The sequence below is a fragment of the Camelus bactrianus genome, chromosome 1, assembly GCF_048773025.1.
Source record: "Camelus bactrianus isolate YW-2024 breed Bactrian camel chromosome 1, ASM4877302v1, whole genome shotgun sequence".
NCBI lineage: Eukaryota > Metazoa > Chordata > Mammalia > Artiodactyla > Camelidae > Camelus > Camelus bactrianus.
Window position 1 is genome coordinate 96,204,005 of NC_133539.1, and position 15,341 is coordinate 96,219,345.

General features: G+C 39.4%; 1 protein-coding gene across 2 annotated transcripts; it reads right to left on the reverse strand.

The window, feature by feature from the left end:
• Positions 1-8,929: 8,929 nt before the first annotated feature.
• LOC105066612 (rab GDP dissociation inhibitor beta-like) lies at positions 8,930-10,282 on the reverse strand. Of its 2 annotated transcripts, XM_074367197.1 has the most exons (2): positions 10,011-10,282; positions 8,930-9,878 (listed from the first exon to the last, which is right to left on the reverse strand). In XM_074367197.1, the coding sequence occupies exons 1-2, from the start codon at positions 10,265-10,267 to the stop codon at positions 8,930-8,932; spliced, it is 1,206 nt and encodes a 401-aa protein (XP_074223298.1). In that variant the 5' UTR covers positions 10,268-10,282. The 2 variants fall into 2 exon arrangements, with proteins under 2 accessions (XP_074223298.1, XP_010950292.1); XM_010951990.3 differs by having other exon boundaries at positions 8,930-10,282.
• Between the last annotated feature and the right edge of the window lie 5,059 nt (positions 10,283-15,341).

The following is a 15,341-nucleotide window of genomic DNA, read 5'->3' on the forward strand; positions in this document are numbered from 1 at the left end:
ACATAAACTAGTAGAGTAACACACTCCTCTCAAATCTAGTAAAATCAAGTGAAAAAAATTAGAAAAGATATCAGAGTTCTAAATAATACAATCAATAACGTAGACTGTATAGGAAAAAAACACATTAGACTCTGTGCCACAGTAAAAAAGAACATACTTTTTATTCAAATGGACATGGAACATTTGTGAAAATTGCCTGTTGCTAAGTCTACAACAAAACCTGCTTTAAATTTTTAAAAATAAATATAGTGGGGGAGGGTACAGCTTAGTGGCATGCACGACGTCCCAGGTTCAACCTCTGTTATCTACACCGAAAGTAATAAATAAATAAACCTAATTATCCCCCCCCGAATTTAAATGAATAGAAAATAAATAAGTAAGTAAGTAAGTAAGTAAGTAAGTAAGTAAGTAACTACCTATCATGATCATTTGAAAACATTCACGAATGCTTTCATATTCCTAAAGTCCACAGATGATGTCAGTATTCCTTACCTTTGAACCAGGGCAAGACTCTGTGACTGCATTTTAAATTATTAGGCCTTTAGAAACAGCATTTGTGTCTGAGTGGTAAGGTCTTATAATGTCCTGATAAAAATGGTGGGACAAATTGTGTTTCAGCACTCAGCATCACTGCTGTGCCTTTTTATACTCTCCTCTGGTGTCACACGGCTGGAAGCTTAGGAACTACATTTTCCATGGTTTCTTCCTATCAGACTTTAGTACAGCTAACAAATGAGACGTACATGGTGACATTCAATAGGTGGAAAGAGGCTGAACGTATTCTTGCTGTAGAAGCACTATGGTAGACTAGCAGCTGTGGCTTGCTGAAGCTACCTAAGAGTGCATATGCTTCTCATTCTTCATTCCAGGGCTGTGAGGTGGCTGTGGCTTCCTACACTTTCCTATAATCTCCTTAGTCCCTATACTAAATTCCTTTCTCTTTGAAATATTTAAAGTAGTTTTGTTTTCATGACTAAACGCTGACAGATACACCAGAGGGCAATCGGGGGGATTCCTTACCTTGCACATTAAGCTGGTGTAGCCCATTCTTCCTGAGCCAGAAAACTGCTAATTTGATGTCTGGGAACCCAAGGCTGCTGGGATACACTTCTATTCTCACACCAGCACTAAGTGGGGAAATGAAGAAAATATTGCTGTCCTAAACTTTCCCCTTTCTTGAGGTCCTGAAGCTAAAGGGAGATGAATATTTTCAACAAAAACTATATGGTTGAATGCCAGGTTATTAAAAACAGAAGCAAAGCCATGAGTTTATAGAGAGAGTAATTTGTGCCATGAGTCTTCCCTAGAGAGATATATCAAAATCATGATTCAAGCATTTCCACGTCCCCTAGCCAAATACTGTCTAGGAGTGTCCCAAAGCCCACTTAAAACCCTAACAAGAGGATTTTAATATCAGTAATTTAATTCTGAAAGAACTGAGGTCATTGTTTTGTTGTCATAATAAAAGAATGGTGGTTTTCACAGTGTCTGGGAAAAAAAAGAGGAAGAATATATCCGTGTGTTTTCATGTTCTGCCCAGGAGAGAGCATGCCTGTAACAATTAGCATTGACTTTTTACATAAAAGTATGCTTAGAGAGAAGAATAATTAATCGTAATCATAAATATAAATTTAAGAGAGGGGGAGTTCTTCCTTTGCTCTGTTTTTTCTATGCACCTAGACAGCTTACAGTTTAAATATCTGAGAGGGCCATCTACCAGAATAGAGAGTTCTTACTCTTCAGACAAGTAGATCAATAGGTAACATAAGATGGAGGCCCAGAAGAAAACAGAGCGGTTTTGTTTTAACATGTACCTCAGACTTGTTTTAATCATGTATGGTAAGACCAACAGACACAGAAATGTCTGTTGTGAAGAATGAAGTTTTATACTCACAGATCCCTAGAAACAGGAGATGTAGCACACCAAGCAGGAGTGGGGAGCCACACCGGGAAGCACTGGGGTCAATCTGGGGTCCAAGAAAGTAAGAGGAAACCAGAGGCCAGAGCCTTTGTTATGATTTTTGTGGGAAGGAATGATCAAGGCAGGGTAAGCTAGGATAAGCAGGTTTAAGGTTGCCTGGTTTGAGTAATGTCAGCAGGCTCTGAGGTGTAGAGGTTGTCCTGAATGGTCTGGTACCTCACCCTAGAGCTTGTCGGGCAGGGGAACATTGGCTAGGAGTGTAAGAGTCTACTCGAGGAGGGGTTGGGATCTGGGAAAGGGAAGAGGGTCCTAGACTGGTTGTTTGCATACAAAAGGTATACTCCCTGCAAGATGTTTTCTATCTCTAGGAATAGTTAATCTGAGAGGGACAGTGTCTTTAAAGTCAGTGAGGCCCCAGATACCAAAGCATCAAGAACACAGAAAATAACAACATTAGGTTAATAAAGTTTCTTTTCTATTAGAAACCATACACCCCAGCATGCATTCCAAAATTTCTACATAGACCTGGCATAGACCAGGGATGACAATCTAGTTAGAGGTGGAGTGATTCGGACTCTCAGTTCATTCATATGGATAATCAAATGGCTCAGAGGAGGGTTTATTAAAAGGCTGTAAAGCTAGCGGCCAGAAAGGAGGCACAACTGGGCCTCACGGGAAAAGGCACTGGGATCTAGGAACCACTGAAGATGCGAGAAGTTTCACCTGCACGCTCTCTCGCTCTCTCTCTGTCTCCAAGACCACGTATAATCCTGTATCCCATTTATTCCACTCATCTTCCCTGATGGTTGGCTATTCTGCCCAATCTTTGATAAATTTAGGAGAATGGAAGTGGCTGCCGTAGGCTCAATTCTATAGAGCCATTTAATTCATAGGCCCCACACTCCTTTGATTTTAGACTCTGGGTCTCAGCAAATATATTTGGTAACAGGCTAGCCAACAGATTGGAATCCACTGGGATAGGTGTTAATCTCTAGTCCAGTCCTTCATGGAGAAAGGTGATGACATGATACAGACATGACCAGAGACCCCCATCTCTTCAGCAAGGGGCACAGTGCCTGTTGAAGTGAAGAGGACAAGACAGGCCCCCTGAAACTATCAACTACAATAGTATGTCCCACTGCCATAGGAGTTTATCAGTCACCTCCACTGGGTTAATTTTTCTTGGCATTTAAGAAATTGCTAAAACTCTGACAGGACTTCTGGCTATTTATTCAAGGAGAAAGATGGTAGCAATGAATACTTCTCACTGAATATTTCTAGGTCTCTGCCTCCTGGGCACATGGTATAATAGAACTTTCTGACACCCAGTGGTTGGTTGAGGCCATGTAACTATTCTGGCCAATGAGCTAAAAGTACAAACAATGTATGCCGCGTTCTGGCTGAACACTTACTTCTTGGTGTAATATTCTCTGAGCTCTCTTTCGTCCCTTTCATGGCAGCATGTTCTTGATAGTGGCCACCCTATCAGCCTGGGTCCCAAAATAAGGACAACATATAATGGACATGGATTGTAACTAGAGCAAGAGCCAAATTCACTCTAACATTTTAAAATGGAGCTAAATGTCCAAGTGAATTTTACTGTTGTTGGCAATGACTCCAGAGCACTTGGGTATTCTAGCAGAAAGGCAGGTTGTTGAGGACATGGATGGATCTGAGTAGGATTAGACTTGATGGCTGCTGAGGTCTCTTTCAGGTTTAAAAGTGTTCTTCATCTTGGTAATGAAGCTCATAGAGAAAGCTGAGCTCTCCACTCAGAGTTCTTAGCTCTTACTTAGACACAGGCTTTTCTGAAACCTACCCACAGACCTCCAGTTAAGAAGGCCTGAACTTTATGGTTTTGTTATTTTAATTAGTTGGTGCCTAAAAGCTAAGCAGGATGTCCTGAGACATGAGAAGCAGAGGCATGAGCCTTTATGAGCAGCACCATGGAGGAGGAGCAGAAGGGAAAGTCATCCTCAAGGCCAAGGCTGTTTATTCTCTCTCCTAAAGGACCACAGGGCAGGAAGAGCATTTCCCTGGAATTAAGAAGCCTATGGCTCTAGTCTGGCTTTTGGTACTGACAAATAGTGTAACCCTGGGCAAAAATCTTCCACTCAAGTTCAGCACCTCAACCATGAAATGGGGCAGTTTGATCAGATGATCCGCAGGGTCCCTTTAATAGTCTGTGTCCCCTTTTTACTAGAATATGAGGACAGGACAGGGCTTAAAGGCATGTGTTCAGAGCAGAGGAAGGTCAAAGCTGCACATGTGGGTTACATTTACAATGATTTATTTGTTTAATTTAAATAAGAAATAGTCATGCACTTAAATATTTAAACAGTACAAAAGATTGCATAATAATAAGTAAAAAATTATTCCTCCTACTCTGTCTTTCCCCATACCCTGGATTCCTTCCCAGAGGCCACTAGAGATATGCACACACTATTACACCTTCCCCTTTTTTTAACAGCGAATGGTAGCAAAATACAGGCATTAATTTGCTCCTTGTTTAAACAAGGAGTACTTGGAATAAATTCCATTAGTACACACACATCTTTTTCATTCTCTTTAAAGGCCACAAATTATTCCATTACACAGATATAAAAAATTAATAAAACTATTCCCTTGTTAATGGATACTTGCATTTATAAAAAGGTAACTAAACTGTTGCAGGATCAATGTTTTGTACAGATGAGCCTCATGGAGGGAAGAAAATACTTTGTTTTCTAGGGATTCTTAGATTCTTCATAAAAGAGGTAAAAAGAAATAGCATGGTTTTGTCTGAGAGAGTATACATTTCTCATTTAGACAACTATTTAATCTATGTGCCTCAATTAGATTTTTTTTTTGCTTTAGTGAAAAACTAATGTTTAATTTTTTAAGAGAAAATTTATCACTAATCTTTAAGTGTCATGAGATGTTTCTGAGACTCTCTGTGGGAAGCTGCTTATAGTTCTGATTGCTGCCTGTCATTGGTGGGCTGTTTTCAGCAAAATTGAACCAACATGTTTGACAGGAAACAAATTACAAACAGATTCTCTCAGAAATGTTAAGCAGACTTTATAAAAGAATGTATATCCTCAGGGTATCTCAGCCTGAAATATGTTGGCTCATTTTATATAGAAAACAAGGATGTCATGATTTTCTTCCTTGGAACAACTACAACAAATGGTTTTGTGAATCCTGAAAACTTTCCAACAAACTAAGATTCAGAGGCTATCTAATTTTAAACTCTGCTGGGCCAAGAAGCCAACGTGGTGAGAAAACAGTCTATGTGGGTCATTTTTTTTTCCTGATTAATTTGTTTCTAACATCTTGTAGCTTAAACAAACAACATACCACAGATGCTAAAATTCCAAGAGATGATGTTGGTATGAAGAAATACACAGCATAGCTTATTCCCTTTGCTTAAGAGCCTGTGGAAGGGGAGCAAAAGGCAGGGTATTGCATTATCTGTTATAGACCTATAACTTGAATAGTCTCAGACCTCATCAGCTTGTATTTATGGAGGGGATCAAATTTACATAGTGACTTACATTTCATTGGCTCTAGCCCTTGTTGCATAAGACATGTATTTCATGTAACATGTCCACCCCCAATAGGATCCCTGCTGCCAACTCTGGAAGATTTCCTTGAATTCCCAGGAATTGCCTTGCATATATTCAGATGTGTCCTTCTTTAACCTGTTATTATCATTTATGCTGCCTGAGAAGAACTGGTTAAGCTGCAGCAGAGGACATGACTGCCAGTCTCTGGATCTGCACATCCCAGAGTCACAAAATAAGCAAACTCTTCAGGAGTCCAGGAAGCCCTCATGGCGGCCTCAGAGAGTGCCGTCTGGAGAGTACCTCATTCACACAGCACTTCCTGCACAACTCTCACTTAGCTCTGGGTTAGACTTGGCCATCTGCACACCACACCATCTCCTCATAAACTGATTTGACAACCTTTACCTGGAGCTCTGTTTTCCGTAACTCAGATGACCCAAGGACCAACTGGGGCATCCAATACAGGCATATACCAAGCTGTCACCCCAGTCAATTTTGGAATCATTTTATCTACTAATCACACATGCAAAGTCTTTTCCTCCAGCCAGATGCCTTCTTGGTAACAGCTATTTGTCAAAGTAGTCTGAATTCTACTTTAGAATAATCTGAGACCACCCCCACCCCACCCCCACCACTCACACATTTCTCCAACCCTCCCCTCCAAATCTTCTTAGCCACCACAATTATATATCAGAATATGCCGTTATTTCACTCTAACAATTACCTTGATCCTATAAAGCATTTTTAACACATTTCTGCAATAAATTAAGGAACTTTTCTAAATGTACGAAGTTAATCTATACAACCAAAATAATCGTCTTCTAGAATTTCCAGGTTTTTAAAAGATTCATGGGTTAATTATTCTCCCAATAGTTGTTTCACAGCACACTAATTCCTTTACAGGGTTTATTCGTGGTTTTACGATAGGCATATACTCCACAGATTCTTTTTATTCTAAGCTTTCTCAGTGATCAACTCTTTGGATGCATTTTCCTTGGGCATGTGGTGCCACAGTGGAGGAGCGCTGCTGTGGAATTGTCAGTCATCATTAACTAGAAAACATTCTGCCTTCAGATGCATGTTTACAGTTTCACATATGTTGGCAAAATACTTTGATGGCAGTTTTATTTTGTTTTTCCTTCTTTGCATCATTCTTCTAGCCTGGCCAGAAGGTTTCTTCTAACTTGTGACTGTAATTAGCCCAAAGAACCTAGAAGTTGAGTTGTTTAAATTACCTGATTTATTCTCCTCAGTGCAATGAAAACATTTTTTCTGTAACTGAAGACTTAAGGCCTTTTCCATGCCTCATATCTTTTAAATGAAGTTGGGCCAACACTGACTTCAGCATTACATTCCTGAAATTCAGGAGGTGAGAAACATGGGATTTTATATAGACTGTACATGAAAAATAGACTCTGTCTCCTCCAATTCTCCAAAACACCTCTTAACAGACTCCTTCTGTTGCAGGAATGCCAGCTCATGGGTCATGGGTCAGAAATACACTCCACCAGAGATGATAAATCTGAGTTCTGCCAGAGCATGCCAGACATTTTCTCTGGCAAGCTCTTCAAGATCTCATGACCTGCCCAGACCATTTTTTTTTAATGTATACTTTTATTGAAGTATAGTCAGTTTACAATGTTGTGTCAATTTTTGATGTACAGCATAATACTTCAGTCATACATATACATGCATATATTCTTTTTCGTATTCTTTTTCACCGTAGGGTACTACAGGATCTTGAATATAGTTCCCTGTGCTATGCAGTATAAACTTGTTTTTCTCTTTTATGTATGTTAGTTAGTATCTGCAAATCTAGAACTCCCAGTTTATCCCTTCCCATTCCCTTCTCCTGCTGGTAACCATAAGTTTGTTTTCTATGTCTGTGAGTCTGTTTCTGTTTTGTGAATAAGTTTGTTTGCCTTTTTTGTTGTTGTTGTTGTTAGATTCAACATATAAGTGATATCATATGGTATTTTTCTTTCTCTTTCTGGCTTACTTCACTTAGAATGTCACCAGGTCATTTTCTGCATCAAGTAGTAGGAAAATATTTATTCAGGTGGATGTGACAGCAATTATTAAACCCCATTAGTAGAGAAAGAGTATATGGTTGGCAGCCTCTTGGGTAGGCATTACCCACATTTGTGACCTTTCATTTTATTTTTTCCTGTCAAGCCTGGGTAATTCTTACTGAAGCCATCCTGAAGAAAAATTATAAAACCTCTGAAGCTTCTCTCTCTCTCTCTTTTTCTACCTTTGGTACCTCCTTTTAATCTATTAAAATTGAATAGAAGCCAAGCATGAAATATAGCTTATGGAAATCTATCATTTAAAAAAGGAAGAAAGAAAAAAAGAAAAAGAGAGATAGAAAAAGAAAAGTTACACTCCAACTGGTAAACAGGTCTCTAAAATGCAAATAATATACTGAAGAGGAATTAATATTAAACTCAAGGGAAATGTTTAAATTTAGTCATAAACAAAGAGATTAGTTTTAGCAAGCAAAGATCTCAAAGTAGGGGAGTGTCACTATTTCCACACAGGGAAAATAAGCAATCCACTTACCCTCCATGGATTAGAGTTCCTTCAGAAACAGGATAAATCTAGGCCTTTGATGAATTCTTTCCAGAGAGATCTAAGCCTGTCCAGAAAGAGACTAATGAAACTCTTAAAGCCAGTTAACTAATGCTTCTTTTTTTTGGTTTCCAGGGGGGCTTTATTTTGCAGTACAGACACTGCTGGAGTGGGGGCTCTGTCAGGTCAATACTGCATCGCAGCTTGGTCCATGGAAAAGGCCACACCTGGGATACAAAAGAAGCTTCTAGGTTTACCTGCTTTATGATGGGTCTTTCCCTCTGCTCTCATCAATCTTACTAGGTGAAACACCACACACAGGCTTCCTCCAAAATGACTCAGAGGCTGGAGTTCATTAGAATTTGAGGCCCACGTAAACCAGACTCGTGGCTGTGCTGCCTGGGCACTGCCGTAATACTTGACAGACATGTAAGGGGACGGGGCATGGTAGGGGATGCTGTCCCCAGTGATGGAGAAGTCAATTCCAATCTCCCTTCTCCGCGTCCGGAGGGCAGGTGGCAGGTGGCACGCAGTCCGCTCTGGAGCAGCAGAAGCAGTAACAGCAAAGGCTACACTGATTAAAAGATACAAATGCTGTATCAAGTTCTCTGTATCAGTATCACAATGTTTTAAAACTGATCCTTTGCTAGAAAAAAACAAGCCAGTGTAGGTTAAATTGGACAGAATGTGGGCACCTGCCAATTCTGAATAGCCACTCCATGAAAACAAGTTAATACATGATGTTAGAAAGGGAGGAACGTTTACTGGTACAGTGCTCTGCAGTCTCTCAGTTCTGATCACAAAAGCAGGCCTTACAACACTGATTTCATACAATATGCGTCATCTGCCTAAGTTTACGTCTGTCCTGACGGCGGCAGCTGCGTTGCTGCTAGTCTTCCCCATAGATGTCGTTTTTCTTGCGCTTCATTTCCTCAAAGTCAAACTCGGACCCTGTCATCCTCTTGTAGATGTCCTTGATGTCATCACACGCTGTCTCAAAGTGAGTGGTCGCATCGTACGTGCGGGATATAAAGATCTGACTTTCTGTCCCTAGATCTTTTGGTACAAAGAGGTCACTGATGCTAACGAGTTTCTGCTCGAGCAGCTCCAAGAGCTCCAGAGCTGGTCTGATTTCCTTCTTGGGCTCCTTGGTCTCCACGGTTGTGCTGACGATGGCGATGTACTTGCCCTGCACGGCCACGTTGTGTGCGGAGGAGATCATGCAGACATAGATGTCTGACTTGCAGTTGACCTGGTTCTGCGGGATAATGATCTGGCAGGAGTTGGCATCGCTAGTGTTCTTGATGGGGTGGCTGACGATGCAGATCACTCTGATCACCTGGCCCACTTTCTCTACTCGGTCTTTCATGTAGCTGGGGTCACAGATGAGCTGTTTACAGCGAGCGATCTCTCCTTCAGATTTTACACCAACCACTTTTCCATTCTGCACAATGATTTCTTCGATCGGTTTATTCACTATGTAGGTGCCCCCATAAATAGCACTCAGCCTTGCGAATCCTTGTGGCAGTTCTCCAAGGCCATAGAGGGGATAAAGGTAGGGGTTTTTGCCATATCTTGCCAGAGACTCACTATAAAGTTTAATCCTGTTAATGGTTTCAACACATGGCTGATCTAAATAGTCATCAGTCCTGTAGAGCGCCAGCGCGTGCCCGGTGAAGTCCATGACATCCTGGCCCAGGTTGAACTTCTTGTACACCTTTCGCATCGCTGTCTTCCCAGGGTCGATGCCCTCCAAAGTTCTGGGGTCTTTCTCATCGAAGCTGGCAACAAACACCAAGAATTTTCTGAAGCGATGTTTTTCAAACAGCCCCATTAAGCTAGATGCCAGGGCTTCTGCTTCAGTGGAAGGAACCTTGTAGATTTTTCCTCCCTTATAGACAAAACTCCCTTCAGTCACTTTGAAATCCAGATAGCGAGTGACCTCTGTAAAAAGCGGCATCTTACCCAGCTGACCATTAGCCATAAGGAACTTGGGAATCAAGTCGACATTCCAGTCTCTTCCTCTCCCCATTGATGCTGGTGGTGCTCCAGGTATTTTAAATCTTTTGTATAAATCTTCCAGCAGCATTATAGATGCACTTTCTCCTCCATAATACAGGTTTCTATCCATGTGAAGAACTTTCTTTCCATTCACAGACATTATCCCCGACAGGATACACTCCGTCAGGCCGGTGCCTAGCACAATCACGTCATACTCCTCATTCATGGCAGGGCCAGGCGCGGACGGTAACTAATGCTTCTTTATCCTACATGTTGAGGATTCTGAGTCACCCCTAAGAATTTAATATCCTCTCTTCATCCTCCGTGTCCCCTCTTCCTACCATTTTATTGGTCTTATTTATTTACACATTAAACAAATATGTGTTTTCTCCCCTAATCCAAATTCTCACTCTTCCCCAATCTCTAAAAGTATTTCCAAGTGCCATTTGCATAAGATGACCATAGAATTCATTGTCCAAACTAGAACATTTTAGCCAGGACAAATGGTAAACCACGCAGGGTCCCAGGGTATTAGATATAACCCATGACAACTCTGTGAAAACAGGAACTTACGCTCACCCTCCTTACATAGCAGTACTTAATAAACAAACTACTCTACATTTTTATCCCGGAGCTTAGCTTTTCTTTCCATCATTTCCCCTATCACTCTCTCAAAAGGGTGGAGAGGGGAGTATGTCAACATCCCTCTCACTCCCCAGTATGCTTGCCAACTAAAACCTTACCTCTTTGAAACAAATTTTTTATGGCTTGCTCCCCCTCCACTGCCAATTAATTTTTCTAGCAATCTTACTGCCATTTACTAAGCTATCTTATAGTTAGTTCAGTTTTTCTTTTCTCTTCATTTTTTAGCACTTCAATGTCTAAGTGGAAAACCCGTTCTACATCATAATCTCTCTGTTCCTTGTTTTCCTCAAAGCTCCTGTGGGAAGGTAAGGAAAAGAATGCTCCTTAAGCAACTATTTTAGCCTACTCTCTCTTTTTAGCAAGTTATGATTCCAAAGACCTTTTACATCTTGAACAGCTTCACAACCTTTTCATCCACGCTAGTAGCACTTTAACCTGTAACATTCCCTTAAAAAAATTGTAAGTTTTCTATGAATCTAATTGGAGTACACCTCGTTTAGCAAAATTCACACCTACAGTTATTTTCAAACAGGTCCCTCTCTAGATTCAATTAGTACTACTTTGCTTAGGTCAGGCTGCTGTGAAGCAAGGTCTTATGATTCCTAGAAGCTCTGTTGTTGCCTAAAGTTGTACCAGGAACCACCCCCTACTTCTTTCAGAGGTCTTAACATAAGTTCATTTAGTCACATCCTTGATTTGAGCTATTCCTTAGTATCTATCTTACTTTGATAATTTACTGAATCAAGTGCGTGAAGATAAGAAGCAGCTTTATTTTCCAGTCCTCTAAATTCTCTGTAAATTCTGCTTACAAATCAGTGTTTTCTCTCTCATCTCTTTTATGTAGTATTTTATCATATGCAGCTAAGAAAAGATACCTGACAGTTTTAACATTCTGTGTGACAATATCCCTACTCAAGTCAAAAGTCACTGAGTACATTTTTTATTTTTCCAGTTCCCACAGGTGACAGTTTTACAAATTGTTTTGCCACTATTTAACATGGGACACAATTTTTCCAGCTTGCTGCAGCAGTTTCTTTACTTCTCTTCCAGTTTTTGTGAACAGTTTCCTTGCCACTTAAAAGCCTGTATCTGCCACCTAAATCAGAAACCTATGCTATGTATAAGTTTTTTCATAGTAGCATCCTACTTCAGGATACTGAATTTGTATCAGTTATCTATTGCCACAATAATGCTCCATAACAAATCATCCCAAATCTTAGTGGTTTAGCTAGCAACCACTTACTATTTCTCACAGATCTCTGGATAGGCTGGGCATCCTTGACACCTGTCAAATTGGCACTAACATTTGTTAAATAAAAAAATTCAAGCTAATATTGGATGAAATTCTAGAAACATTCCTTGGGCTTTGTACAGTACATGGCTTGAATTTGTTCCAAGGAAATAAGGTCTCAACTAGACCAATACTTAGGACATTTTCTGGAACAATTCAAAGGTTGTATATAACATTTTCTGTTATAAAATAAATAAGCTATGGGGATGTGATCAACATAAGGAATATGATCAATAATATTATAATAACTTTGGGGACAGATGGTTAATAGACTTATCATGGCAATCACTTTGTAATGTATGCAAATGTCAAATCACTGTGTAGTATACCTGAAACTAACATAATAACATAAGCCAACTCTATTTTAGTTAACATAAATAAATACTTTTTTAAGTACTGAAGCATAAGATACCACTCAGCTCATCACAGGCTCAGAATTATACATAAAACGTATTTAACTTTTGTGTTTAAGGGAATAAAAGAGATGCTATCCACTGAACAACAAATTACTCTGCAATCCAACAGACCATTCTTTGGTTACCAGTGTGGTGTGAGTCTGAATGACAGCGCCAGGTTAAACCTGCTAACACACAAGTGAAGTGGGCAATCCTGAGCTGGGGTGTCAGAGGCCAGACTGAATCATGCAGGGTTATTAGCCAGGGGCTTAGACAAGCCCATTCCAAGGAGCAGAGCCACGTAAGAGCACAAAAGGAGCCATATCAGCCCTAAGATCAAGGGACGAATATGAAATCATAGGCAACAGAACAGCCAAGAGGTCAGAAACCAAGAACAGGAACAAATCAGGAAACGGACTACCCCCAGAAAGTTAAAAACAAATGATAGGATCAACTCTAGGGTCCATGGCCACAACTGTATTTGATGCTGGCCATGTGAAGTCAGAGCTATCAGATTAGCTGAGTTAATGGCTCAGGGCATGGTCAGAGAATAGAAATGCAAAATGAACAAACAAACAAAAACAAAAAATTAATTAAAAAACACAAAACAAAACCAAAAAATCCTCCTTTGAAAAAATCAGGTTTCTTAGTATATCTAGAAAAAGATTTAGTTGGCAGCCATATGGCCCACCCCCTTCCTCAACATTCACCAGCACCCCCAATCAGAAAAAGAACGTTTTAAATAGTCCTTGTGAAATTAAATCATTTAAGAATTAACTTTGCCAAGTTGGATGCTTTCCCTTACTGTATCCCAAGGATATGTGTAGAAACCTCATATGCCCTTTTTCTTGTACGACAAAGCTCTTGGAATTTGCTCTTTTATATTGGCACATGTACAGTAACACTTTAAAAAAATTCTCAGTTAAAGATCATCAAAGATATTCTAGCAACTTTCATAACATGCCATCATTTTCAACTTCTTGATAAATAGAAATGAAACCTAAATGTTTGACCACATGGAGACTACAGCATAAAAATATACTAATCTTACAGGAAAAGAAACTTAATAAGATATATCTAGATTAGCTAACAAATCCTAAATTGTACTGCAGAGAATCTGTTGATATGCAGGTTTAGACAGATGTTCAGATAGTAGATTGAGTACATACATTTATTTTTTCTGCCTCCCAGGATTCCATTAAAATCATATAAAAGAGCTATCTAAAAAGCATGTTATTCAAGGACAAAAGGAAAAGGAAAGAAAATGACAGTCACAAAATTTCAGCAGCTATAAGAGAAATGGATAAGTGACAACTGATTTAGCAGCAGCAAAACTGAATCATAAAAGCTAAATCTTAAGCCAGTAAGGAAAAACAAGGAAATAGTAAAATTCATACTGCAAAACCTTAAAAGCACAGGAATTGAAGGATCTAGAGGAAAAAAGTAGGACATTTGAGGATGATTGAGAGTGTAAGTTAGATGTCAGGCTACCTCTCCCATTCCACATAACTAAGCAACTGCCCTCTCCTCTTGGATGCTAGAGGTTTATTGTCAGGAAAGACAGTGCACATGGATGAAGAGTGCCAAGTAGAAATGTCACTCAACCCTCTTCCCCACTTGACTTCCAGATGCTGACAGCTAGACCTTTCCACTCAGGAGGTTGGACAATCACTCTTTTAGAATCTGACCAGCCCTTCTCCCCCCACCCCAAATGAAGATAAAAGTAATGACACAGAGATTTCCCCAAAGAAATAACCCAGCTAGAATATCAGGCAGTAAACCCACAATCAACTACTTCTCCCCAATTTTAGTGCCCCATTCTTAAATATTGAAAACAACCAAGGATCAAAACAAAATCAAAGAAACAGACCAAAGACAGATAAAGGCAACAGAGATTATTTCAGTAGAAGAGAAAGAAAAGCAAACAACTACGCAAACAACAACAACAAAATGGTTATTTATATCCTAGTACAGAGAGAAAGAAAAATTCCATTTGAAAAAAGAATAGGATGCCTAAAAATGTCTTGGAAATTAAGACTATGATAAGTATAGGGAAAGCAAATTTTGGGAAATATCTCAGGAATTAGAATAGAAAGATTAAGAGCTAGAAAGCAAGATAAAATAAATAAGAAATGAGAAATTTAGAAGATTAGCCCAGGAGGTCTGATAGAGAGAAAATATTACTGCTGACACAGTTCAAGAAAATTTCCAAGAACTGAATGCTAAGGACTTTTCTCAGATTGAAACTACACACTTTGTGCCCATTATAATGGGTAAAATGACCGTCATAAACTTTCAGAATGCCGAAAACAAGTATAAAACCCTGAAAACTTCCAGAAAAAAAATTTAAGAGTCACATATTCTTCCAGTTACTAGTGTTGTGCAACAAATTCTCTCAAAATTTTGTGGCTAAAACAATTTTGTTATGTGCTTTGGTTTTATAGGTCAGAAAATTGGACAGGGTACAGTAGTAATGACTGTTTCTTCTTTACAACATCTGCAACTTCAGCTGCAACTTTATCTCAACAGCTAGAGATAACCCAACAGATGGATGGAATCATCTGACGTCTCACTCACATATTCAGCATTTGATGCTGTCAGCTGGAACCTCAGCTACAGCTGTTGACAGAATCACTCCCTGTGGCTTCTCTGTTTGCCCTGCGTTTCCTTAGAGAGTGGTATCTAGGGTATTCAAGCTCTTTTTTCCCCCCACATTTTATTTTTTATTATTAATTTAAAAAATGTATTGAGATAGTTGATGTACAATATTGTATAAATTTCAGGTGTACAGCATAGTGATTCACAACTTTTAAAGGTTATATTCTATTTTTAGTTATAAAATATTGACTATGTTCTCTGTGTTAAACAATATATCCTTTAGCTTATTTATTTTATACATAGTAGTTTGTACCTCTTAATCCCCCACCCCTATCTCACCCCTGCCCACTAGGGTATTCAAACTCTTACAG